Source organism: Pseudochaenichthys georgianus, chromosome 8 (assembly GCF_902827115.2).
Source record: "Pseudochaenichthys georgianus chromosome 8, fPseGeo1.2, whole genome shotgun sequence".
Lineage (NCBI taxonomy): Eukaryota > Metazoa > Chordata > Actinopteri > Perciformes > Channichthyidae > Pseudochaenichthys > Pseudochaenichthys georgianus.
Window position 1 is genome coordinate 5923761 of NC_047510.2, and position 27938 is coordinate 5951698.

The 27938-nt window shown below is 40.1% G+C and overlaps 1 protein-coding gene across 1 annotated transcript; it reads left to right on the plus strand.

Annotated features, from left to right (window-relative positions):
* On the plus strand, nucleotides 1-27779 carry LOC117450532 (MBT domain-containing protein 1-like). Its single transcript, XM_034088348.2, has 18 exons — nucleotides 1-81; nucleotides 3317-3560; nucleotides 5194-5327; nucleotides 5516-5627; nucleotides 5915-5994; nucleotides 6103-6220; nucleotides 8349-8483; nucleotides 9504-9592; nucleotides 11465-11563; nucleotides 14995-15130; nucleotides 15391-15446; nucleotides 15615-15719; nucleotides 15925-16072; nucleotides 22926-23008; nucleotides 23518-23755; nucleotides 24185-24253; nucleotides 24643-24825; nucleotides 25809-27779. Exons 1-18 carry the CDS (start codon nucleotides 61-63, stop codon nucleotides 25916-25918), a joined length of 2160 nt encoding a protein of 719 aa, XP_033944239.1. The 5' UTR covers nucleotides 1-60; the 3' UTR covers nucleotides 25919-27779.
* The last annotated feature ends 159 nt before the right edge of the window (nucleotides 27780-27938 follow it).

The window sequence follows — 27938 nt, forward strand, 5'->3', positions numbered from 1 at the left end:
TTGCGATATCTGCTGCTGGGTTTTAGGGTTTCAGTGAGAGTCCCCCCGCGGCCCGGCCTGATGGAAAACCCCAGAGATCTGGTGAGTTCTCCGGCTTGTCTGTCCGGCGGGAACCCGCATTCAAGTCCTTTGTTGTGGCTGTACCAGCGGCGTTGAAGGATTCCTCAGAGAGACTGCTCGGAGTCAGGGCCAAACTCCTTTGAGAAAACCTCTACTTTTAAGTTCTAGTGCTATATCACAATAAAATATCCTTCATTAACATAATATTCAAATTTGTATTTAGCAGCTCAATATCGGCAATCATTCGGCATACAGAATACGTCCAGGTACTATTTAATTTGTTCATAAACAGAGCCTTTTTGTAATTGCTTCGCCTGATCTCAACACCTCTATCCACTGAACTCCACTGCAAAATCAAGCGAAATCAGGTCTCCTTTCTGGTTGACAATGGGCACACATTTCACTGACCAGAACTTTAAATTGGTCACTAAAACGGACAAGACGCCGTTTAATTATGCATGCATTTATTTTACCAAGCAGTTTGTAAATCAGTTAAATGTCCCTTTATTATCGTATAGCTGTTTTCACAGTACAGTCTCATAACGCTCAACACTGAGCACAGTGATAGGCAATGTGAATACATTGAAAATAAGATGCAATTTCCATAACACGCTGTTGTGCTAGGTGTATTCAGTGTATGCCGAATGAAAGGTGGGCTTTAGCCGAATCGTATACTACCCGGCTTTTGATTATAACGTATACATTCCTTTCTTCTAGAATCAAATTAATATACAATGGTCTGAATTTTGGAGGTCATTTCGTGTCTCATCTAGTCAAGATGCCTGTTCTGTTCTCTGTGCACCGCACTGCAGTGGTGCTGGCAGCAGAACTATGTGTGTGGGGAAAATCAGATAATTCATAGCCTAAATTAGTATATTGACAATAGAACTGCAATAATTAGTTGACACTAATCTGCAGATTAATCAATAATGGCAATAATTATTGGCTGCAGCTAGGCTTGGGACAGTATGAACATATCATGGCATGATTACCCTGGATAATATCTTCGAACTGACTCAATATATTATCCCGGTAATCATCTAAATCAAAACTCTCAAAATGATACTACTTATATGGTACTATACGATGACTTGTGTATTTCTGCATCATCCTGCACAATACTAAAACAGTGGCAAGAATGTATCCATTGATCCCATTGTTTCTTTAATATTTCCTACAAATAAACTAAGCCTTCAGATCCTTAATTGCAGTATACCACACTATAAAAATGTCTTCACTACAAGTTAGACTCCTGCAATGAATGTACCTTACTAGTCATAGCAAAACTCAAAGAATCCAACATAAAAGTATGAATAATGCAAAACATATAGCTCTGTGAATTTTATATATTAAATTATATTTGTATGAATATAATTGGTTTGTATTACTAATAGATTCATGTCTAAACATTTTGTATAGACTGTTTGTCTCAATTATTATTTTGTGTTTAATTTATTTGAATTGTATTCTTTGTTTTATTGTTTGAATTCACATTTCTCAGTGGTTTTTAATTGTTGGTTGCAGACCTTTATTATTATTATTATTTTTGTTTTGTATTTTTCCCAGTTACTCATGGACCATCTACACCAACCATATTTGTACATGTTAAACGTACATCTGTCCCCTCATCAAGCATTTCAAGATCATTACATATGACATATATTTCACAATATTTATTTAAACACTAATAATATAATATGATGCATATTATAGGGTTCATATTTATTTGTTGTGTCTCTACTCTGACATGTCTCCATGCTTTAATGTTCAAAAAGCTCTTTATTGTCTCATACTGCCTGTGCTGCAGCACCTCTTTTCACCCTCTGTCTGAAACCAGAGCCCAGTCTGCTCTGATTGGTTAGCTGCCGGCTCTGTTGTGATTGGTCCAATCACGAACAATGTGTTGAAGCGCTAGCCAATAGAAGCGGCAGTGTTACATAGTGAGGTCACTATGGTAAGGAATTGAACATAGGAGTCCAATGGAAGCGCTTCAGGGGGGAAGTGTGTCGTCTAGCCCAGTGGTTCTCAAATGGGGGTACGCGGACCCCTAGGGGTACGTTGGAGTACTGCAGGGGGTACGTGAGATTTATTTTATGTTCATGAAAAAAACAACATAAGTAATGGATTTAAACAAACTGCTAATAGTAGATGCACTTTATTAACTACTTTATTCAAAAGTTTACAGTAATTCTGGATAATAAAATCTCTTTCCCTCTCCTGACAGCCCGTCAGTCTCGTGCAGCTCGCTGAACCTGTAATAAGTGACCCGACAGTAAAGAATAAATATATGTATAACTAGTTTAGCTAGTTCCAGAGTATATAAGCTAGCTAAGTGTGTTAGGTCTAACTCGTAGTGTATTTTGCTCAGCGGTCCGTCACAGCGGGGGAGCTGTGATCATGCAGAGCTGCGTGTTCTCCGTCAGCAGCAGCTGATCTGATCTCTCTCTCGCGTCCGGTTAGACTTCACTCGCGTTTATGTCCAAATCTATCAGATCGAGCTAGTTCTAGTTAATGATATGACTGCCTGCTTATCAAAGGACCTAAACAATAAGCGTTGCTTGGCAACGGCGTGTGGCCGCAAAGTATAGCGCAGCATTATGCATATGTTTTTATGAGGGGTCAAAATCCCATGCTCATAACATGCTCATATATTTGTTTCTCTTCATTCCCCACGCCCCGAAATAAATAAATATACCAATTTTAGGAAAAGTTACAAAGTGTGAGCAGTGTGGGTTTTATATTAACAGTTACACATATTTCAAAAGGCGAAGTGTAATAACTGCAGTTTGCCTCCCTGTCAGAAGGACAAAGCTCCTCAGTGAAGCTCGAGCCCATGTTTCTCACTAAGTACAACTTATGAAAAAGATCAGTTAAATGCAACTAATGTCGTCTTAGTGTTATTGCATGATGTTAAAATGGGTTTGCCATGAATTTAGTGATAGATTGTAAACATTTGAAATGTAGCATTTAAGTGTTTCTCAGTTACAAGGTTGATGTTTTAATAAGTCAGACACTGATGGTGCAGCGCTGCACTGTACCTCTTTATAGGCATTTCTTCCTTAACAAATGGTTTCTGCGCTGATCAGGGGGTACTTGGCTGAATCTTCTTTTCAAAGGGGGTGCATTATTAAAAAAAGTTAGAGAACCACTGGTCTAGAAGATAATTATGTTCAACCTATGCACAGCCATAAGTTCCATTTGTGAGCAGCACATGCCTCCAAAGTATTTGTGTCTGACGGCAGCTGCTCCTCCCCAGGCGGAGCGTCCCTGCAGGAAACGGCGCGACTCGTTCGGGATGCTGGACGGTTTCGAGGAGGACCGGAGCAGCTGCAGCACTGAGTCCAGCGGGGGGAGCGGCGCCTCCAGCCCAGAGGACAGTGACGAGGAGGAGCTGGGGGGAGGAGGGGGGTCTCACTACAACCCCTCCTCCTCCTCCTCCCTGACTCTCATCAAGACCAACGGACAGGTGTACACATACCCCGACGGAAAGGCCGGCATGGGTCAGTCTGATGCACCCCCCTCCTCGTCCCAAAACTGTAACAGACAGCAAGTCAAAGAATTGGAGATGTTGGTTCTCTATTAATAGACTATTTAGATCTGTATTAGTTGTTATTTAAAGGCCGTTTGGCATCTAGACTTTAGCAAAAATCGAAATAGATACATATGAAGAGATGTAAAAAATATGCCACTAAACATACATGAATACAAAGTATGATCACTGTTGTAGTGTGCCAACACAGCAATAATCCATTTCTATACCATTTAGATCAGGGGTGTCAAACTCAAGGCCCGGGGGCCAAATCCGGCCCGCGACTTCATTTCATGCGGCCCCTCAAAAGATTTCAAAGAATATAATACCGATTTACAGAAGCACGTTGCCCAAAAACTACATATCCCACAATGCATCTCAAATTTGACTTTTTTTCTCAGAATTTGACTTTTTTTCTCAGAACAAGTTTTTTTCTCAGAATTTGATTGTTTTTAAATCATTTTGTAACATTCTCAGTGAAGAGACTTGCAATGATTTGCCCTAGACTTCTGCTGTTAGACGTAGTTAATTATGAAGTTATTACCCTATCCGATAATAATCCAATGCAGAGGCAATAATGTAATATAATACATTATTTTATATATATTAAATATTTATAAATGTATTTTGATATATAGTCTTAAAGTTACAACCGGCCCTTTGAGTGCAACCATAATGCTGATGTGGCCCGCGAAGAAATTGAGTTTGACCACCCTGATGATTAACATAGACACACCAATCTGTATTTTGGTAATCGTGTGACTTTGACCGTGGGATCATTTCACTCGGCGGAATTTCATTTCATTAAACTTATCAAAATGATGCAGGAATAACTCCAGCATCATGGGGATTTGTCCAAATGAAAAATGTTGCTTTTTAGTTGATCAGGTCTCTGCTAACATTTCAGCTGATCCATCATCCAAATGAGGCGTTAATACTTACACACAGATAGTAACAACATACTGTGCATTTCAGGTGTTTATGTTTGATGATAGTATCCCATATACGCAAGAAAAACCTTTTCGGACACTTCTGAAGTCAGAACGTCAGGAGAATCTCTACGGACACAAGCTTTGCCCGTATTTCCTCCAATCACTCTCGGGGTGTTTTCTTCTCACTTCTTTGCATAGACTTGGTATACTTTCACAGGGTTTTGTTTAATCGCACCATAGCATTGTCTTCTAATCTTATTATATTTGGAGCTTCATTCTTTAACTGATTATTTGTCATCCCAGGAACATGTTATTTTATTAGTTAAATGGTAAATGGACTGTACTTATATAGCGCTTTATCCAGTCTTTAAGACCCCTCAAAGCGCTTTACATACTACATGTCGTTCACCCATTCATACAGAGCAGTGTATATTACTCTAGGACCTAACATTCACACACATTCACACACCGTTGGCCATGCCATCGGGAGCAACTCAGGGTTAAGTATCTTGCCCAAGGATACATCGACATGTGACTGCATGGGCTGGGATCGAACCCACAACCTTCTGGTTGAAAGACGACCGCACTCCCTCGCAGCCACAGTCGCCCAAGTTCAATGTGTATTTGTCACAACAAAGTGACTGAAGTTATATTCGCTTGTCTGATTCTCAGCGACCTGTGAGATGTGTGGCATGGTGGGCGTCAGAGATGCTTTCTACAGTAAAACCAAACGTTTCTGCAGCGTCTCCTGCTCCAGGAGTTACTCGTCCAACTCCAAGAAGGCCAGCATCCTCGCCAGACTGCAGGTACAAAAAACACAGCAACTCTTTAACCTGCTGTAGTTTCAGGAGTTCATATTACTGGAAATATTTCTGTTATTACGTTTCCAGCTTTTCTAACTATTGTCATCTACAGTACGAAATGGTATCATCTGCATAAAGATAGATATTGGAGAACAGCTAGCATAACCTGTCTCTGTCTCTTTGTCTTAAAGGGGAAGCCGCCCACCAAGAAGGCCAAGGTTCTGCAGAAACAGCCTCTGATGACGAAACTAGCTGCGTACGCTCAGCATCAGGCCAACCAGCATGGCGGCGTCAAGAAAAGCAGTGAGTCCTCACACTGACTAACTCACTAACCAACCTATGAATGGCTTCAAGTCCCGGTGGTACACTCCATTACAACTGACTGGAGAAGTACTATGAATGACTCAGATGTATAGGACAACATTTTAATCATAGTGAGCATGTATGTTACTGTTTTAACTGTTGGCACTTAAATATAGAACCTCCTTATGACACGTTGTCGTTGGATGTTAGAAGCTGTCAAACTTTCAAAAGTATTTATTCTTCTTCTGGTGTATTTAAGCCATCTGTTCTTTGTGTGTTTGCTGCAGTAACTGTGGAGGTGTTCGACTGGGGTCGTTACCTAGAAGACGTCGAAGCCACGGGAGCACCGGTCGACTGCTTTAAACACGTGGGTCCACACACACACACACACAGGAACACACACCTTACCTTCTGGAGCTCTCACCTGTTTTCTCTGCGGAAATGTTTGATGTCACAATATGATGTTGTTGTTTAGGTCCCTATGGGGAGGTCATGGGGCGACATCAGTGAAGGCGTTCGGGTGGAGGTCACTAATACGGACAGCGGTCTGCCCATGAAGGTCTACTGGATCGCTGGCATCATCAAACTAGCTGGTACAATGTTTTAAATATGATATCTTACCATAAATGGCCAAACCAGAAAGATTCCACTGCTAACATGTAGGCCTCTCCGCGATGTCTACGTTTTCTTATTCCATGGTTGTTTTTTCAAAAGTGAAATTCATCACAGATTGAGGTTTAATATAGTGGAGCAGAATATGTTATCACCCTTCCAGCGCTCTCGAAAGTCGCATCTGGTTAAATGTTTTTATAATCATACATTTAATTATTAAGTAATCTTTCCATCTTAGTTTTATTAGGGTTAGGTTGTGCAAATTACCTTTTTGGATCAATTGTTCCAATTATTTCTGTTATTGTGTCACTTTGGCTTGTTTTAAATGTGCTTTTATATAGAATTAGTTTGGAGTCACTACTCGCTTTCATCATCTTAAAAGCACGGTTTATGCTAAATGTCGACTGAAATCGAATTTTTTATAAACATGCTTTACTGTATTAAGCCTTCTTTACTTTCTTTATGTCTCTATTCAATTTAAATAATCTGATTTGATCGATTGTCCAAATAATTTCGTTAGTTCACTACTAATTTTTTCAAATTAGTAGATTATTATAGTGGTGCACAATAAGTTGGAGTTTTGACTCACACAATCCATTTGAAAGTGCTTCACAGTCACAAAATGTTTACATGTTGACTTTAAACAAGATAGAGGAGGAACAATGCGGATTCCGTCCTGGTCGTGGAACGACGCATCAGCTTTTTACTCTCGCAAGGATCCTGGAGGGGGCCTGGGAGTACGCTTATCCGGTCTACATGTGTTTTGTAGACTTGGAGAAGGCGTATGACCGGGTTCCCAGGGAGTTACTGTGGGAGGTGCTGCGGGAGTATGGGGTGAGGGGGTCTCTACTCAGGGCCATCCAATCTCTGTACTCCCAAAGCGAGAGCTGTGTCCGGGTCCTCGGGAGTAAGTCGGACCCATTTCCGGTGAGGGTTGGCCTCCGCCAGGGCTGCGCTTTGTCACCAATCCTGTTTGTAATATACATGGATCGGATTTCGAGGCGTAGTCGTGGGGGGGGGGTCTGCAGTTCGGTGGACTAAGGATTGCACCACTGCTTTTTGCAGATGATGTGGTTCTGATGGCTTCATCGGTCTGCGACCTTCAGCACTCACTGGATCGGTTCGCAACCGAGTGTGAAGCGGCTGGGATGAGGATCAGCACCTCCAAATCTGAGGCCATGGTTCTCAGCAGGAAACCGATGGACTGTCCACTCCAAGTAGGGAATGAGTCCTTACCCCAAGTGAAGGAGTTCAAGTATCTCGGGGTCTTGTTCTCGAGTGAGGGAACAATGGAGCGTGAGATGGGCCGGAGAATCGGAGCAGCGGGAGCGGTATTGCAGTTGCTTTACCGCACCGTTGTGACGAAAAGGGAGCTGAGCCAGAAGGCAAAGCTCTCTGTCTACCGGGCCATGTTCGTTCCTACCCTCACCTATGGTCATGAAGGATGGGTCATGACCGAAAGAACGAGATCGCGGATACAAGTGGCCGAGATGGGTTTCCTCCGCCGGGTGGCTGGCGTCTCCCTTAGGGATAAGGTGAGAAGTTCAGTCATCAGGGAGGGACTCGGAGTTGAGCCGCTCCTCCTTCGCGTCGAAAGAAGCCAGTTGAGGTGGTTCGGGCACCTAGTTAGGATGCCACCTGGGCGCCTCCCTAGGGAGGTGTTCCAGGCACGTCCAGCTGGGAAGAGACCAAGGGGTAGACCTAGGACCAGGTGGAGGGATTATATCTCTTCGCTGGCCTGGGAGCGCCTTGGGATCCCCCAGTCAGAGCTGGTTGATGTCGCCAGGGAAAAGAAAGTTTGGGGCTCTCTGCTGGAACTGCTACCCCCGCGACCCGACCACGGATAAGCGGGAGAAGATGGATGGATGGACTTTAAACAACTTTTTATAAAAATGCTTTTCTGAATTTAGTTGTAGTTTTCTCACTGTCTGTCTTTCTGCATTTCTGTATTCATTCGTCCCTATCACTACATTTGAATGATCTTTTATTTGATTGTGTTTTGGCTTGTTTTGTTTTATGCTTATCCAAAATAATGCTTAGCACCAAAACAGTTAATTATATACAGTTATTCTCATTTCTAATGTTTCCCGACATGTTGTGTGTGTGCAGGTTTTAAGGCGTTGATGCGGTATGAGGGCTTCGACGGCGACTCCACCCGAGACTTCTGGCTGAACCTGTGTGTGCCGGACATCCACCCGGTGGGCTGGTGTGCTGCTGGGGGGAAACCCCTGGTGCCCCCTCAGAGTAAGACTAACAACTCTGGTGGAGGAGATATAACTCCTGCAAAAGTGATTTCTGAATTCTCCAGAGAAAGAGCCAGAGTTAAACATGCTTTAGTGACAATGTGTTTTACTCTAGATCAGGGGTGTCCAAACTACGGCCGGGGGGCCAAATGCGGCCCGCGGACCATTTTGCATCGGCCCTCAGCAAATTAAAAAAATATAATTAAACTTATGCTTGTCTTTTACTTCTTAACCTGTTCAACCCGGAGGCCCCTGCCCGCGGGAGCTGCAGGTTTTCTTTTCACAAAACTGTGTCTCAGGGCTTCTTAACATTTAAAAACCTATTAATGTGTCATACCCATTTAACGGGAAGAAACTCAGCTAACTGACGATACGAACCATTTTTACCGAAACAAAACACAAGTCACATAAGAAGCTTCGAAATTAGCCCTAAGCATAAAAATGCTAACGCACTTAGCACAGAACTCTAGGTATAAATACCCTTATTACATATCGGATCTGCACGAACAAGATATCGATTGAGAGAAAGCCTTTGAGCACCATACTGTTTCAGAAATATTCCTTGATGTGGTGTTTCATCACTGCAGCATTTATTTTAGAAAGTATCTGCCAGGTCCCGCATAAGCTCCGCCCCCTCTTTTTTGTGAAATAGAGGGATATGAGGCATGGCTAGAATGGGTGATCTGTTAGGTATTTTGAGCAAAACACTTCATAGACATGTTTTTTATATATTTCTATATATCTGAGTCCTATGCTATTGACTAAAAATTGCATGATAGGTGACCTTTAAGGCTGAAAACATTTTTCTAACAAATCTAAGTTGATAAGAAAAAAGAAAATGTTGAATTACATTTCACTTACATAACACAGCAAATCTGAAGTTATGAAATGTTATGCTTGTATGACTAAATATCCTCAGTTAGCTAGCATAATGATTTATCTTTATGAGCTTTATAAATAGTAGAAACATAAATACATCTAAAGATTAATTTACTATGTTTTTGATGATGTGTGTATGTAGCTATCCTGCACAGGATCACCAACTGGAAGACCTTCCTCATCAAAAGACTGACGGGGTCCAAAACGCTGCCACAGGACTTTCCTTCCAAGGTCTCTCACACACACACACACACACACACACACACACACAGTGTCACAAGTGTCCTTACTCTGAAATGCATTTATATTAGTGCTGTCAAAATTATCGCGTTAACGGCGGTAATTAATTCTTTGAATTAATTGCGTTAAAATATTTAACGCATGTGCATAATGGCCCGCCCCATACGTGCCACCAGTGGCAGCGCCAGGGTATGGCTGGGGTAGGCTACACCCATACCAAGAAGTGGCTTCGCCCCACCATGAAAAATGATGTTAAAGTAAGCAAAATAAAGTCTGCCAACTCGCGCGGAGTAAATTGCACAGACAGCAGTTAGTAAGATTGATTTCAGCAGCCACGGTTTTGAAAACTTTTGTCACGTAGTGATCGTCTTCTCAATAGAACATCTTTGATAACGGCGTGGTGTTGTTGCAGGAAGTCCCGACGGAGAATACTTTTGCTGTAGTACAGGGCAGAGCCATATAATAGTAATAATATGGCTCTGGTACAGGGGTGCACATAACTGGTACGCAGGTTATGTGCGTAATCTGAAATGCGTACCGTCACTTGTGTCACAAAGCGCATTTGCGTACCGACGTACTTGTGAAGCTTTTCCAGAAGGCGGTTAGATCACCGGACGACAGAGTCGGTCTCCGTGTGCACAGACTGCTGTTAACGTCGGTCTGTACAACGGAACTGTGCCAAAACTACGCCAACCGGCTGCGAAGGGAGACTCCCCCCTTCACTGGAGAACTGCGCTAAAACAGCTGATCACAACGTTCACACTGTGGTCACGAAGTACTCCACTAGCCCCCCCCCCCCCTCTGTCGACTTTCCTGAAGTACTCCCCCGTTGATAGAAATCAACACGTAATGAATTAAGACCCCACGGTTTGTTGATTGATAGGTGTGTGGGTTGTCTTTCATTTTGACATGATGTTATAATTAACATACATACTGTATGTTAAATGGATATATCCGCCTGCTTTCATTTATCTTTCCATTCCCACAACAATATACATCAATAAATGGCATATTTCGGACATAGTTCGAATGGTGATTAATCATGATTAATTAATTTTTAAGCTGTGATTAATCTGATTAAAAATTGTAATCGTTTGACAGCCCTAATTTATATATATATATATGAATATTTCCCCTTGTAATGTGTCTGTGCTTATTTGTTACCAATTTAAAATCAATGTTTACTGATGAAATAAATATTTTGGAACATTTAGTGGTTAGGGTTAGATTGGTTTAGTTTATAAATCATTAGTTTTAGGTATGATTTTGAACCCTCTCCAATACTAGATGTTGTAATCATATTTAATGGACTTTTTACTGTCTGGGCCCATACTTTCCAGCTTATCTGGGTGTCTCTTTTCCCATGTCGCCATCATGTCGTATGATTGTAATTGTATTTGTGAATAAATAAATGATGAAGATATGAGCTACTACAAGATAAATAGTGCACATACTATATAAAATAAGCATGAATAGTAGTAATGCTGCATTTAAGTGTACTTAAACTCAATGTTTATGTTTTGTATTGAAAAGAAAATGCACTGCAGGACAATGCTGACAATAAGTAGGTTAAATAGATGTTGGTTTGACTTCAGTAATGTGGCGTCCGATGTGTTGCTCCTATCAGATGCAAAGAAACATATTATAACGTTAAATAAGATTAGATGTATTTTAATCGTCCCATATTGGCATTCATTTTCTTCTTCTTCTTTTTTACAGTAGCAGGGGCTAAACAATGCATTGAACTTGAGCTAAAGCTTTAAATAAAATAAAAAATAAAAGGTTAATGAAAGTATTGACCATGGAGAAACCCACCTCTGTGCAGCTCTTTTCAAAATGTCCTTGCTTTGTAATCCTCCTCAGGTGCAGGAGAGTCTGCAGGTTCCCTTTATGAAGCAGATGAGGGTGGAGGTGGTGGATAAAACTCACCTGTGTCGAACTCGTGTGGCTCTGGTGGAACAGGTGGGACTCGCACAATATTCACACATGAAATAAATGAACAATTATATTTTTAATGCATAGTCCTGTTTAATCGTGCAGTGCCTGTTGGGAATATGCTGGTGCTTCAATGCAAGTCTCTGCATGCTTTTACTATAAGAATGCTACAGCCTGCTCATCTTAAGTGCAAAAGCTCTCATTAGGACTTTATGGTACTAAATAATATACTATAAGAGTAGTCTTTTTTTAGTATCATAATGTTAAGGATCATCTTTAAATGTATCTGTAAACTTTTTCATACCAAGGACCACTTAACCAATAAAAAAACACTCGCGGACCACCTAACTCCACAAATATCCCAAAACACATCGTTTTTCTAGAACAGATTACAAATCGCCTGAAAATGGTACAAAGAAGTGGCAACATGTGTGATCAAGGTGTTGCGCTGGGCTATATGATGCAATTGAAAGTGAAACTTAAGCTCGCTCCATTGCGGAGATATTCGCGCGAGAGTGCGGAAAACTTACATTTATTTATTTATTTCAAATGTGAAATTTTACCAATATACTCACAGACCACTAGGGGGCGCTCACGGACCACCAGTGGTCCGCGGACCACACTTTGAGAAGCACTGATTTAGGCTGCGGCCACACGAGGACGAATTTGGTCGTTTGCGTTACTGTTTAGTGTCATATAGACCAGTGCTTCTCAAAGTGTGGTCCGCGGACCACTGGTGGTCCGTGGGCGCCCCCTAGTGGTCCGTGAGTATATTGGTAACATTTCACATTTGAAATAAATTAATTAATTTAAGTTTTCCGCACTCTCGCGGGAATATCTCCGCAATGGAGCGAGCTTAAGTTTCACTTTCGATTGCATGATATAGCCCAGATAAACACCTTCATCACACATGTTGCCACTTGTTTGTACCATTTTCAGGCGATTTGTAAAAAACGATGTGTTTTTTGGATATTTGTGGAGTTAGGTGGTCCGCGAGTGTTTTTTTATTGGTTAAGTGGTCCTTGGTATGAACAAGTTTGAGAAACACTGATATAGACCGTTCGGCCACACGAGGACGACCGAATACGGCACTAAACGACTGAGGAAACGATAACGGGTCCCAAGGTGGATAGAAAGGCATACGCAACTCTCTGGGGGGACAAACGGCTCCGTGTGTGCGCCCTATCCGAACATTTTCAGATCACTGATCGTGATTGCGCAATAGCCCGTCTCTCCCCACCTCTTCTGCTCACCTCCGCTTACCCCGCGCCATTGCTGAAGTGTTTCGCCACCAACAACAACAACAATGGCGGATCGCAGAGTTGCTATCGTGCTCCGGACGCTATTGACCATGCTACAGTTGTTTGTGCAACATCTACAGCAATAATGATGAGGCAATAGCCCCGCCTCTCCCCACCTCTGCTGCTCACCCCCGCGTCAAAGTAAACTGCACACTGAATTCAGATTATTTATCTTTCTCTCGATATGGACCTAAACGCGAGTGAAGTCTAATCTGACAGGACGGAGACACGCAGCTCTGCTCACCTGCAGCTCCTCCCGCTGCAGCAAAACACACACTTCAAGTCAGATCATCACCCTTAGCTATTTTAATTACCTCTCAAACTACCTAAACTAGTTATAAATATGTTTATTTTTACTGTCGGCAGGGTCACTCATTACTGGATCAGATGCTGCATGAGACAGACACTGACGCTGTCCGAAGAGAGGGAGGAAAAAGAGAAGCTCCGTGTATTTTATTATTATATTATATAGAGTCGTTATTCATTTGTTTTAAAGCTCAATAAATAACAAAGAAGACCTTTGACCGGCACTTTTATAATTTTGTCCGGAAGATTTAAACTTTAATACACGTTGACTGGCGAAAAACTCTGCCCGGTTCCCTCGGCCCCCACCGCGGAGAATAAACAGAAGGGCAACCATGACAACCATGCTTCTTCGCTGCTTTTGTGGAGGAAGTTACAGCGCCACGTACAGGCTCCTGCATATGTACTGCAGCTTCTCCAGCGGTTGGAGCTAAACGGAGCGGTCTCGTGTGGACAGACACTATCCGGATAACTATTGCGTGTGGACGGAAGCTTGTTTGCGATTGCGTTTGCGTTAATCCTATGCGTTTAGCCTTTTTCGTCCTCGTGTGGCCGCAGCCTTAGATGATCCAGAAGAGGATTGGGAGAATGTCATATGGTCAGATGAAACCAAAATAGAACTTTTTGGTAAAAACTCAACTAGACGTGTTTGGAGGAGAAAGAATGCTGAGTTGCATCCAAAGAACACCATACCTACTGTGAAACATGGGGGTGGAAACATCATGCTTTGGGGCTGTTTTTCTGCAAAGGGACCAGGACGACTGATCCGTGTAAAGGAAAGAATGAATGGGGCCATGTATCGTGAGATTTTGAGTGACAACCTCCTTCCATCAGCAAGGGCATTGAAGATGAAACATGGCTGGGTCTTTCAGCATGACAATGATCCCAAACACACCGCCCGGGCAACGAAGGAGTGGCTTCGTAAGAAGCATTTCAAGGTCCTGGAGTGGCCTAGCCAGTCTCCAGATCTCAACCCTATAGAAAATCTTTGGAGGGAGTTGAAAGTCCGTGTTGCCCAGCGAGAGCCCCAAAACATCACTGCTCTAGAGGAGATCTGCATGGAGGAATGGGCCAAAAATACCAGCAACAGTGTGTGAAAACCTTGTGAAGACTTACAGAAACGTTTGACCTCTGTCATTGCCAATAAAGGTATTGAGATGAACTTTTGTTATTTTCCACCATAATTTGCAAATAAATTCTTTAAAAATCAGACAATGTGATTTTCTGGATTTTTTTTCTCATTCTGTCTCTCATAGTTGAGGTATACCTAGGATGAAAATTACAGGCCTCTCTCATCTTTTTAAGTGGGAAAACTTGCACAATTGGTAGCTGACTAAATACTTTTTTGCCCCACTGTATGTCGCCTTAAAATTATTTTTTTAAAGCTGTATTAAGTCTCCTTTATTTCTGTCTGTCTTTTTGAATTATCTGGGTAATGTTTTTATGATCCCAAGTATTTTGGTAAATTTGGGTTTTCTCAAAATACATTGCATCACAGTGAAATGTAATCATGTGGTGCAGGATTATTGATTTTTTTGCTCCTTCATTTTGAATATCTTTTCAAATGTATAAATGTATTTGACTAGTTACTTTACAAAGGAGATGTTTGCAAAAACCTTACAAGATGTAATCAAACATGAGATGTTGTTCTAAATGAACCCTAAATCTAGCCAAAAGTTTTAAAGGAAAGGCTTAGCCGTTGAAAAGTTGTTATTTGGCATTTAGAAACATTTAACTAATATCTCTAATGATTTTTGAACTTTTTGAGTAAAAAATCAATAATCGGGGTCCACACATGGAGACGTCTGTCATTGTATAGTATGATTGACGATGATTATGTGTGTGTTGCTACAGGTGATCGGAGGTCGCCTCCGTCTGGTGTACGAGGAGTGTGACGACGGCTCTGACGACTTCTGGTGTCACATGTACAGTCCTCTGATCCACAGCATTGGCTGGTCGCGCTCCATCGGACACAGATTCAAACGATCCGGTGGGTTCCAACTCATTTAATGATATAAATAAAGGACTGCATGACTGCATCACAAATAACTTCACAATAAGGAATTACACACACAAAATGAATATAAAAACAGGGAGAAAACTCAATAATAAATCAATAAAATATAAATAAAAAATGTGTGTTAAAAATATCATAGATCAGACTCAGTGATGTGTGCAGATGTCACCAGACTGCATTTAGGAAATGTTCAATTTAAGCAGGCAGATTGAAGATGAAACTATTTTTTCCAGATGTGTCGAAGAAGCTGAGTGTTCAGTTGGACGCTCCTGGACAGCTCTTTGCTAAGGTAACTTTATGAATCCATGATTTAGGATATATTTCACTGTGTGTGTGCAGTTAGTAGTTGTTCTGACATTCTACTAAATGTGTGCCGTGTACAGTCCAACAGACAAAATGCTTGGGAAAATAAAAATAATAATAATATGAGTTTGATGAGTGTGTAATGTATCTGCAGGTGAAGGAGGTGGATCAAAGCGGCTCCTGGTTTGAAGACACGATGAAACTAGAAGCCATCGACCCTCTGAACCTGTCCGCCATCTGCGTGGCCACAGTGAGGAAGGTCGGGAGAAGCTAATGTCCCTGAAAAATCACCTGATTAATCACCTGAATAAAGCCTGATAGTTAATCATCTGATTGAATCCACTTGATTAACTAAATCACCTGAGTAATCACCTAAAATATTAAGATGAATACAAAAAACACGAGATGAATCATCTGAAATAACCTGACTAATTACCTGATAGTAAACCTGTCCTCCTCCTCAGGTGCTGGCCGACGGGTATCTGATGATCGGGATCGACGGCTCCGAGGCGGCTGACGGGTCGGACTGGTTCTGTTATCACTCCATGTCTCCATCCATCTTCCCTGCTGGGTTCTGTGAGATCAACAACATCGAGCTGACGCCCCCCAGAGGTATTTATTGGTTATTGTGTCATGTTTATGACTCCACAAATACATACAATACAATTCCTCCATACAGTGAAGGAAATAAGTATTTGATCCCTTGCAGATTTTGTAAGTTTAAACCACTTACAAAGAAATTAACAGTCTTTAATTGTAATGGTAGGTTTATTTTACTAATGAGAGAAAGAATATCAAAAAGAAAATCCAGAAATTGACATCATATAAAAGACACAAATTGATTTGCATTAAACTGTGAGAAATAAGTATTTGATCCCCTTTCAAAGCCTGTCTTAGTACTCGGTGGAGAAACACGTGTTGGACACACAGAGCTCAGACGCTTCTTCTAGCTGCAGGTTTGTGCACATCTCAGGAAGGATGTTGGTCCACTCCTCTCTGAAGGTCTTCTCCAAATCCTTCAGGTTGAGGCTGATGCTTGGCCTCCGGAAGCTTCAGCTCCCTCCACAGATGTTCTATGGGATTAAGGTCCGGAGACTGGCTAGGCCCTTCCATCTCCTCAATGTGCTTCTTCTTTAGCCACTCCTGTGTTGCCTTGGCCGTATGTTCAGGGTCATTGTCTTGCTGGAAGACCCATCCATGACCCTTTTTCAGTGTCCCAGCTGAGGGAAGGAGGCTATCGGCTAAGATTGTACGGTACATGGCCCCGTCCATCCTCTCCTCGATGCAGGGAAGTCCTCCTGTCCCCTTAGCAGAGAAACAACCCCAAAGCAGAATGTTTCCACCTGCATGCCTGACGGTGAGGATGGTGTTCTGGGGTTATAGCCAGCATCTCCCTTCCTCCAAACACGGCGTGTCGAGTTGATGCCAAAGATCAACATTTATGTCTCATCTGACCACGTCACCTTCTCCCAAGCCTTCTCTGAATCATTCAGATGCTCCTTGTCAAACTTCAGACGGCCTCTCGTGTCCTTTTAGAGCAGGGGGCCTTCAGGCGCTGCAGGATTTGATCCATGATGGTGTAGTGTGTTACCAATAGTTTTCTTGGTGACTGTGGTCACAGCTGCCTTGAGATCATTAACAAGTTCATCATCAAGACCCCACGGGGCCAGATGTTGTGTGGAGTCCCAGACCGAGGGCGACTGATGCTCATTTTGTGTTACTCCCATTTAGAAACACACACATTCTTCTCCTGAATAATCGCACCAACAGTTGTCTCCTTCTCACCCAGCTGCTTTCTGATGGCCTTGTAGCCAATCCCAGCCTGGTGCAGGTCTACAGTCCTCTCTATAAAGAGAGACTTGGCCTTTATAATTTGGAATTAAAAAACGCATGACAATCGTTCTTCTCTGACATCATTACCAAAAACAAAAACAACGCACGTGCCTTGTTTGCTACCGTCGACAGACTAACTAACCCCCCAGTGTCAGTAGCCTCTGCATTTCTATCCACCAGGGCGTGCAATGAATTTGCCTCCTTCTTCACTGACAAAATTCAGAAAATCAGACAAGCAGTCAGTGCCTCTGCATCAGGAACAGCAAATGTGTTGTCTCTGTGTCCACTTAACATAAATTCAGACATCATGACACAATTCCATCAGATTAATGATAAAAACCTAGAGGATATTATTCAACTTCTGAAATCCTCCTCCTGCTGCCTTGATATTATTCCAATAGGATTTTTCAAAGATGTTTTGCCTTGCATGGCCTCAGATCTACTTCATATAGTAAACAAATCTCTTCACTCAGGTATTTTTCCACAGGCCTGCAAACTGCAGTCATTAAATCAAAAAGAATAATCTAGATCAGGGGTGGGGAACCTTTTTCCTCTCAAGGGCCATTTCAATTTTTTCAACATCCTCCGAGGGCCGTACAAATGATTGACCTCTGCTTAAAAAAACTAAAATCACAGCCCATTCATTTCGCCTTTCTTTCATGCTGTGCAAAGAAAAAGCAACCTCTTAATCCAGATATCTTGCCATGACTCGCACATGCATTCACGTGCACGGTTGTGGCATGACCACCAAAACAGAAAGATATTGGACACAAGATGTGTGCAAATGTATTTAGTTTCGTATGTGGACATGATTTAAGTGGGGGGGACCTAACCTCCTCTAGGGGGGTCCGGGGGGGATGCTCCGGGAAGATTTTTTTTTTTAAAATAATGAAATGAAAATGTTGAAGTTAAAAGCATCAATCTGATGCACTTTGAGAGCAACATTAGGAGCTCTATGGATACATCTCTCAACACCCATATGAAACAGAACTGTAAGCAGATTTATTTTTCTTTATGGATATTTTACAAATCACTTCCCTTTCAACCTCTATTCTTGTTTATTAATAACAACTTTTTTTTACAGTCATATAGTATTTTATACCCGTTTACTTTATTCTCTTGTTTTTTTATAACTATAATGATCATATAAAGATGTGCCTTTACCTCACTGGTTGTAGAAAAAGCTTCTAGCATTTTTCTACAACCAGTGAGGAAAAAGCTTCTTGCATAGCTAGCTAACCAGATGCTAATAACAACAAAGTTATTGACTGTATGATCAGTATGACAGATCGCCACTGGGCTTTCAACTAAAGACACAGACAAGCAAAAACTGCGGCATGTGTACTGCTCCTTATGGGTACTGCAATTTTTGGTCGGAGCAACGTTCTGGTGCTCTCCGTCAGAACTGCACCCCTGTCAGACAAGACATATACCACGTGATGACACGTTAGGCTCGTGTTGTGTTCAAGGACCCTGACCTTGGCCAGGAAAAACAGTCACTCGCTTGTTTAATTTTTTTGCGGTCGAGATTTCTTTAATTTTTTCTTTTTTGCGTGTTTAGAAATTACCTCGAGGGCCGTACCAAATGGTCTCGCGGGCCGTATACGGCCCGGGGGCCGGAGGTTCCCCACCCCTGATCTAGATGCTTAAGTAATGAACAATTACAGGCCCATATCAAACCTCCCATTTCTAGGTAAAATCATTGAAAAAGTTGTTTTTCAACAGTTGAGTAATTTCTTACATTTAAATAGCTGTTTCGATGTGTTCCAGTCAGGCTTTCGTCCAAACCACAGCACTGAGACTGCTCTTGTAAAGGTCTTCAATGACATCCACTTAAACACAGACAGTGGCAGAACTTCAGTGTTAGTATTATTAGATCTCAGTGCTGCGTTTGACACTGTTGACCACAACATATTACTAGACCGACAGGAAAACTGGGTGGGACTTTCGGAGACAGTTCTAAATTGGTTTGAATCCTACTTAAAGGACAGAAAAAACTTTGTTTATATAGGTAAATACACATCTGAGTTGACAAATATGACATGTGGGGTTCCTCAAGGCTCCATCTTGGGGCCTCTTCTCTTTAACATCTACATGCTACCACTAGCTCAGAAGAATGATTATGTTAATGAAGAACAACAAAATAAGTTACCATAGCTATGCAGATGACACACAAATGTACGTAACATTTTCACCAGGAGACTATGCTCCAATTCAAACACTGAGTAAGTGCATTGAACAAATCAATGACTGGATGTGTCAGAACTTTCTCCAATTAAACAAAGATAAAACTGAGGTTATGGTTTTTGGAGCCTAGGCAGAACGTATAAAAGTTAGCGCTGAGCTTCAGTCTGCAATGTTCAAAACAACAGATAAAGCCAGAAATCTAGGTGTAGTCATGGACTCTGACCTGAGTTTCAACAGTCACATTAAAACAGTTACTAAATCAGCCTACTATCACCTAAAGAATATATCTAGGATTAAAATACCAATGTCACAGCAGGATTTGGAAACACTTGTCCATGCTTTTATCTTCAGTAGACTCGACTACTGTAATGGTGTATTCACAGGTCTCACTAAAAAATCTATTAGAAAGCTGCAGCTGATTCAGAACGCTGCTGCTCGAGTCCTCACTGAGGCTGCAGTCGGATAGTTTAAAAATCAGCTCCTAAGTTCTAACCCTATCGTCTATTCCTTGACCTCTGAGTGAAACGTCACGGGGTTAAGGGATAGTGGATAGGAGAATTCAAAAGGACTTAGGAGAAGAGACTGCGGTACTTTAGAGAATCCGAATGCACTTTCACTATCCGACGTGTTTATGATGCGCCAGCGGACGTCATTTTGTGCGTCTGCTGCTGTGGGGAAACTATGGAAACCACAGTTTTCTATACAGCGGACTACAACATGGATGTTTAATAAGAACGACGGACTCATCTAGAGACTCTGCACCGTGCTCTGATGCTGCTGCTTTGCTTTATGAACGTGGACAACAGAGAAACATATTCTTCATGACCAAAGTTGGAATTGAAATAAAAAAGGAAAGTGAAACTTATGCTCGTCACCCTCTCCCTCCGGTCCACATTAATACAAATGATCCCAATACGTATGATTGTATGAACTAAAGATCTAAAAATCAATACAGATGTATTTATTATAAACGTTAGTCCTTAACATCTATCACTGTGTATATCACCATTCAAGCATCTTTTAAAAGTTGAACAAACCCCACACAGCTCAGTGAAGACTGAAATGTTGACTTTATTTGATAATTTCAGTGAAAACTAACGTTCATATTTCTCTTTTTGATTATAATACTGATGAACGTTCAAAACAAAGCACTTTGGCAACTTACCACCTATGTTTTAAAAAGCTTAATAAGCACCGTAACTCTCATGATATCATTTCTCGGTCATAATCAGTTGTTTCCGTGAACGGCCGACTGTTGAGTGACGGCAAATGCTGCGGCTGCAAGGCATTGTGGGGCAGCATTTTCGCTTCTCCTGTCGGTTAGGGAGGTCCAGTGGTTCCTAAGCTAAAGGAGGTTATAAAGGAAGTTTGAAACCTCCTTTCCTATCATTCTCATCATTCTAGAGAATTCGAACGGCACTTATCATGGCTGCCACTGAGGGACTTCCGGGTCATTTCACTCCTTTAGGAAGGTTCCTAAGCTAAATGGACTATTCGACTTCAGCCTAACACTAAGAAAGTGGATCACATCACTCCTGTTCTGAAGTCTTTACACTGGCTTCCTGTGTGTCAAATAATAGATTTCAAAATACTGCTGCTGGTTTATAAAGCACTGAATGGTTTAGGCCCAATATACATTTCTGACCTCCTGCTAAATTATGAACCATCCAGATCTCTCAGGTCTTCAGGGACTGGTCAGCGTTCTGTCCCCAGAGTCAGAACTAAACATGGAGAAGCAGCATTTAGTTATTATGCTCCAAATATCTGGAACAAACTCCCAGAAACCTGCAGGTCCGCTGCAACTCTTACTACTTTTAAATCCAGGCTGAAGACTTTTCTTTTTGCCGATGCTTTTAATTGAACTATTCATATCTTAGACTGCACTGTAACTTTTATCCATGTATTTTTTCTTTTAATGTTTATTTTATTAGCTTTTCTTTTTAATGTCTTTCATTTTTGTAAAGCACTTTGAATTGCCTTGTGTTGAAAAGTGCTATATAAATAAACTTGTCTTGCCTTGTCCCTGAGGTCCTTAGACCGCTCTTTGGTCTTGCCCATGGTGGAGAGGTTGGAATCTGATTCTGTGGACAGGTGTCTTTTATACAGGCAACAAGTTGATATAAGGGGTACTTTTTTAAAGGACTGTGGAAAAGCCAGAGTCCTTGTTGGTTGCAAGGGGATCGAATACTTATTTCCCACAGTTAAATGCAAGTCAATTGTTATCTTTTATATAATGTAGATTTTTGGATTTTCTTTTTGACATTCTTACTCTCACTGTTAAAATAAACCTACCATTTAAATTATAGACTTTTAATTTCTTTGTAAGTGGGTGAACTTACAAAATCTGCAAGGGATCAAATACTTATTTCCTCCACTGTATAAAACAATTCTAGTTATTTAATGGTAAGTTCATTATCTTAAAGGTCCCATGTCATGCTTTTCTGGTTATTACCCGTCCCCTTGTGTGTTATGTAGCTTTGTATGCATGTAAACGGTCTGCAGAGTCACAAACCCTCAAAGTACACCCTGTGGCGAGTAAAACTCTAACACAGAAAATACCTGTCTATGCTGCCCCAGAACAATTCAATTCAATTAAAAACCTTTATTTATCCAGGTAAAATCCCATTGAGATCAATGATCTCTTTTTCAAGGGAGACCTGCAGCAATATCAAACGCCTCGTTCGTTGGACATTTCTCTTTTTCCATTGTTTTCTTCCTGAGTACAGTGACGTGCCCATACCCAAATGGATCCTGTTATGACCCGGCTCAAAAGGCCACAACAAAGAGGAGACAAACCATGTCGACGGTTAACAAAATATGTTTATTTAGGACAAACAAATCAAATCAAGTTAAAACCAGTAAAGTATGAGGTGTGGATGTTAGTGGTATCAATAATGTAAATGCAGGGTGAGGATTGTATGGACATGTATGTGTGTGAGAGTGTTGAAGTGCACAAAGTAAAGCAACTGAAGAAACTCATAATATACTCAACAAAACCGGGGTGCCTGCAGGGAGAAGCAGAGAGGCTTTAAACCCAGACCCAGGTGCTCTGAGTTACTGCAATCAATGCAATCACCACAGCCACCTCCTCTCTACTGATGAACCCACAGGGGCATCACAGACCCATTGGTCCAAATGAACCAATCCGTGGAGCCGTTACATTACGTCCCGGAATATTGCACAGTATAACTCTATTTTAGTAGACCTCAACAATGGAATTATGATCAGTAGAAATGGCCATGACATGGGACCTTTAAATAATCATTATTTATCCAATACCAAAATAAATAGGACTCACTTTCGCAGTCTGTTTTTTTCCCCTAATATTACTTTAATTCAACTGAGACTTTAAAGATCCCAAGTTATAAGAGAAATAACATCAGTTTCAGAGACTAACATTTGTTAGAATAAGAGCTGTGGATTAATGTCGTTTTTGTGTCTCAAGGTTACAGCAATCTTCCCTTCAGATGGTTTGAGTATCTGAAGGAGAGCAAGTCTTTGGCGGCTCCCGTCAACCTCTTCAACAAGGTGAGCCTCTGCAAACATCAAAATGGCTCCTGTATCTCAAGTGTAAGGATTTTTGTGGTTATGTCTTAAATTATTATGGAAGCAAAAACCCTAACTCATATTTTGCGGTTGTGAAATTATTATTATAATAATTATAATTCACCTTTTCAGGCAAAACAATAATAAATATCCAACATATATAACTTTTTTTTTTAAGATTACTTTATTTGATTTTATCTTCTCTTTTTATTGAATTTTTTTTAATTATTGAATCTTGTTATTTTTTTGTTGTTTTGTTGTTTTATTGCAAAAAACACATTTCGGTTTTGAGTTTCAAATATTTTTGATATTGATGATATGATATGATGATTACAATTATAATATCACCATGAAAAGTACAAATAATACAAATCATATGAATAAAACGTAATGACAAAAATGAAAAATAATAATAACATTTTTGATAATATTTTCTTTTATGTAGTTGTATAAATAACTCCTGATGTGTGTCCTCCGCCCCGCCCTCATAGGAAGTCCCTAACCACGGATTCTGCCCCGGCATGAAGCTGGAGGCCGTGGACCTCATGGAGCCGCGGCTTGTCTGCGTCGCCACGGTGACACGCATTGTCCACCGGTTGCTACGGATACACTTTGATGGCTGGGAGGATGAGTACGATCAGTGGGTGGACTGCGAGTCATCTGACCTGTACCCGGTGGGGTGGTGTCAGCTGACCGGATACCAGCTGCAGCCGCCTGCTGTCACTGCGGGTAACTCATACTGTCTGAGAAAAAATATCAACAGATATGTCTGCGCATAAGAAGAAAATCATGCGATTAATCGTGATTAAAAATGTTAATCGATGCCCAGCACTTATATTTACATATATTAGATTTGGTAGTAGTGGTCCTAAGATTGATCCCTGTGGAACACCACACATGACTTCTCCTGGATCTGATCAGGTGCCATTAATGTCTAAAAACTTAATTTAATGATATTAAATTAGATTAGAAAACATCAACATATGTGTTTTGAAGTATAATCGTTATTTAGGGAAATGTCAGTTTTTGTATGTTACAATGTTGTTGAGTTATTTGTAAAAGTTGGATCATACAAGTTTGAAACGATTCTACGCAGCCATCACTGAAATCCTATTATACCTAATTTACCACAGTTATAATATTAGCCTCTGTTTTCAGGCTCCAGAGAACTGCAGTCAGCATCCAAACAGAGGAAGAAGTCTCAGCAGTATAAGGGACAGAAGAAAAGTACGTAAACACTGGACACACACTGAAGCAAACATGTTCATAGTTAGATTATAGATAGATCATAGTTTTTTATTTTTATTTCGTTAAATTATAAGAATTCGGTAAAAAATATATTTTTATGTTTATCTTTTTTGCTTCCTCTCTTATAATTTATAAAAATTCATGTGTCTGTGTTTATATTTCAAAAATATAAATTGAACCTGAATATATATATTTTGTAACTATTGTTATTGTTTATTGTGAATTACCAAGAGAATTCAAATAAAATGTGTGTAAATATTGTTTTATGATTTAATAATATAACTTATTTTAGTGTTGTAAGAATACTTTTTGCTTCATCATGTATTACTTTTCACAGTTTTACTGACTTCACCTTCTTCTCCCCTCAGAGAGGAAGTTGCCTGTTGCTAAGCGACCGGTCAGCATCTCTGGCACTATAGTAACGGGCATCTCCAGGAGCATATCAGGAGACGAGAACGAGACACCACCAAATTACCCATCACCCCCCACTCCTGCAGCCCCGCCCCCCCCAGTTGACCTGGAGAGCAGCCCCAACACTGATGGGGGAGCAGGTACACAAATACATAAATACTGTTGTAACATTCAGATACTATACTGCGGTAAAAGTACTAACACAAGTTGTGCTTCACTGCTGTTAACGGCGGTGGACTGAGAATTAATATTACATTACATTACATTGCATTTAGCTGACGCTTTTATCCAAAGCGATGTATACAATATATTTAAAAAAACAAAAACACTGGAATGGATTTTTGTCTCCATTTTGCCATACATTTATAAAAAATAAGATTTCACTAAATAATAACTTAAATCTCTTGTCATCCAGGGTGGCGGTGGCATGATGCCTTAGCAAGAGTCAAAGTTATTAAAAGTATAAAAATGTCCAATGCTGTGACTTTTCAACTATTATATGATATCATTACATTATTAATACTTAGACATTTATGTAAAAGTACTACTTGTAGAAAGTGACATAAAAGATACACTTTGAATGTTTTAGTTAATAGAAAATAATTGTAATTAGAAACAAAACATTTAGTTAATACCATTTAAATAAACAAATACAACTTACATTCCAATGGTAATAGCTAAATTAAATATAGTATTAGCAAGCATTTAACATATTGTTTGCAAAAAATAAAAATATATGTAAAAAAATTCAAATATGAATATATAACAATAAACAAATAAATACATTAAAAACATAATAATAATTACATTAATATTGTGCAACATTGTCCTTGTAAAACATGCAATGCTTATTTTCCATGTAAACACAGATAATTAAAAAAACATAGGAAGAATATACTTAAAAACACACAAAAAAACAACGCTAATAATTACAACTAGTATTAAAGATCAAAACATAAAACAATGACTTAAAAAAAAAAAAGATTGAAGAAAGCAATAAAATACAATTAAAAAACATTACTAACGACAACACCAAACATATTAATAACACTTCTATAACTTCCCTATAAAATGTCAGAACTGTTTCAAGGGATTTTCTAAATCTCTACTTTTGTTTTTGCAGGGTCACAGATTAAAGAAGAGAACTTGGAAGCAAGTGAGTTTTATTCTGAAAAGACTGAAAGCGAAACCAATGGATCTTCTGCAGGATTCTTCGCCAACATGAAGCAGTAACTCATCCCTCTCTGTCTTCATCTCTCTATTAATGTTTTTTCTGAAATCGTGAGTTTCAATACTCATCAAACGTATCTACTGTGATTAAATCAGATCATTCTGAGACACTTTGAACAGGCTAAATAAGCTACATAATGCACTTCGCTTCGGCAAAAACTCTTTTTTTAAAAAAAAGCTTTTTCTTTCAAAACTTATAACAAAAGTAGCTTACTTAACTTTTTCCCAGTTTTACATCAAGTCTTTCTCTTTTAGCCCGGTCAGACAAGAAAGTGACTTAAATTCTAGGTTGAGTTAAAGCTTTGTGAGGTAGTTGGGTTTAGAGCTACATTTAGGACAATCAGGTCTTAATGTCTTGTGAGGTGTTGTTTCTAGGGTGAGTTTACATTCTCCCATTTATAAACTAGACATGTGGATATTTAATAAGCCAGTTACAGTATCTCAAAATTATAACTTTAAATAATAAAAATAAATACATTATGCATTACTTAATTACAATGATACAATTGTGAGTACATAAAAATAAAGAACCTAGTGACAACTTTTCAAAAACAAATGTATAAAGAAGACTGCTGAACGTAGTATTAAAATCCTTGTGTATCTGTCTGAGTGGTACGAGGAATAATGAAATACATTTGCGTTATTAAATTAAAATATATTAATTGTAAATAAGAGAATATTTAATATAGCAGCTAAATATAAATGGTATATGATTGCAAGATTACTATTTACGGATGTAAGCTAATTGTTAACATGCTAGCTTGGAATGTGCTTTTGTTAACCAGACAAAATAGCTCACCAAGCTAACTTGCTGCTAACTGCCAGTTAGGAAGCTGCTCCATTCTCAACAGAAAATATCACATTTGGCTTTTGTTCCTTTAATTTTGTTCCAGCATTTTTGCAGAAAACATGTTAGCCTGCTACAATTGCACACTAAGCTAGCAGGCAACTAACTGTTTCATACCAGCCAAATGTTTTACTGGCTCAAATTGTTTTATTAACATCATTGTATTATTCTTATCTTGCAAAACATCTGTTTTATTAGAGCTGCAGTGTTTTTACTGGAATCGTTTTAACCAGCCACAATAGCATGCCAAGCTAACATATTATTTACTTACTGCCAGTGAAGAACTTACTACCAGCTGCTAACCAGACAACATGTAAATGTTTAATTACATCTCAGCACAATGACTTCATTGTGTATTTTGCTATTTAAAGTCTATTTAATAGTTTTTTAGAACTACAGTAGCACTAGCCATCAACACAATGCCTCCAGCTAACTAGCATGTCAATAGCCAATTATGAAGAGATTGTGATTTTATCAGGATTTCTAAATGAGCAAATTTTTGTAATTAGTTTTGAAAGAAATTGATTTTCAGCTGAAATGATTTCTTATATCATTATTTCTGGTCTGACCGGGCCCTTAATCATCCATTCTAAAAATGTCTGCCGCCATTTTGCTGGTTTCTTAACCATGTGAGGAAAATGGTCCTATGGCTGTTGGAACGTTCACTACATGCTCTTAAGAGTTTCCTGACTGAGCAACCAGGGCAAAGAAAACGAGAATGCAGAGAAAGTTTAGATAATGAAGCTGATGATATACAGCTACGTCCAGGACAGTGTTACTCATCTTTGGTTCCTCTGAGAAAATTGTAATCTACCGAGGAAAAAATAACGGAACTTTTGTATGATGATTTTTTACAAAGCCAGAATTTGTTAGGTGTTGATATCGTGTGTCCAAGGGTCAACACTCTTGACGTAATGATGATACTGGATGCTGTGTAATGTCATGTTGAGATTAGCAGTCATATAAAAGTGTGTGTGTGTGTGTGTGTGTGTGTGTGTGTGTGTGTGTGTGTGTGTGTGTGTGTGTGTGTGTGTGTGTGTGTGTGTGTGTGTGTGTGTGTGTGTGTGTGTGTGTGTGTGTGTGTGTGTGTGTGTGTGTGTGTGTGTGTGTGTGTGTGTGTGTGTGTGTGTGTGTGTGTGGTGTGTGTGTGTGTGTGTGTGTGTGGTTAGTGTTGTC

Excerpts from the sequence above, each read along its gene's own strand:
- LOC117450532 (XM_034088348.2), top strand. The coding sequence starts at position 61 with ATGGAAAACCCCAGAGATCTG. Across the intron at positions 15,447-15,614 it reads CTGGACAGCTCTTTGCTAAG|GTGAAGGAGGTGGATCAAAG; the intron begins GTAACTTTATGA and ends ATGTATCTGCAG. Across the intron at positions 24,254-24,642 it reads GTATAAGGGACAGAAGAAAA|AGAGGAAGTTGCCTGTTGCT; the intron begins GTACGTAAACAC and ends TTCTCCCCTCAG.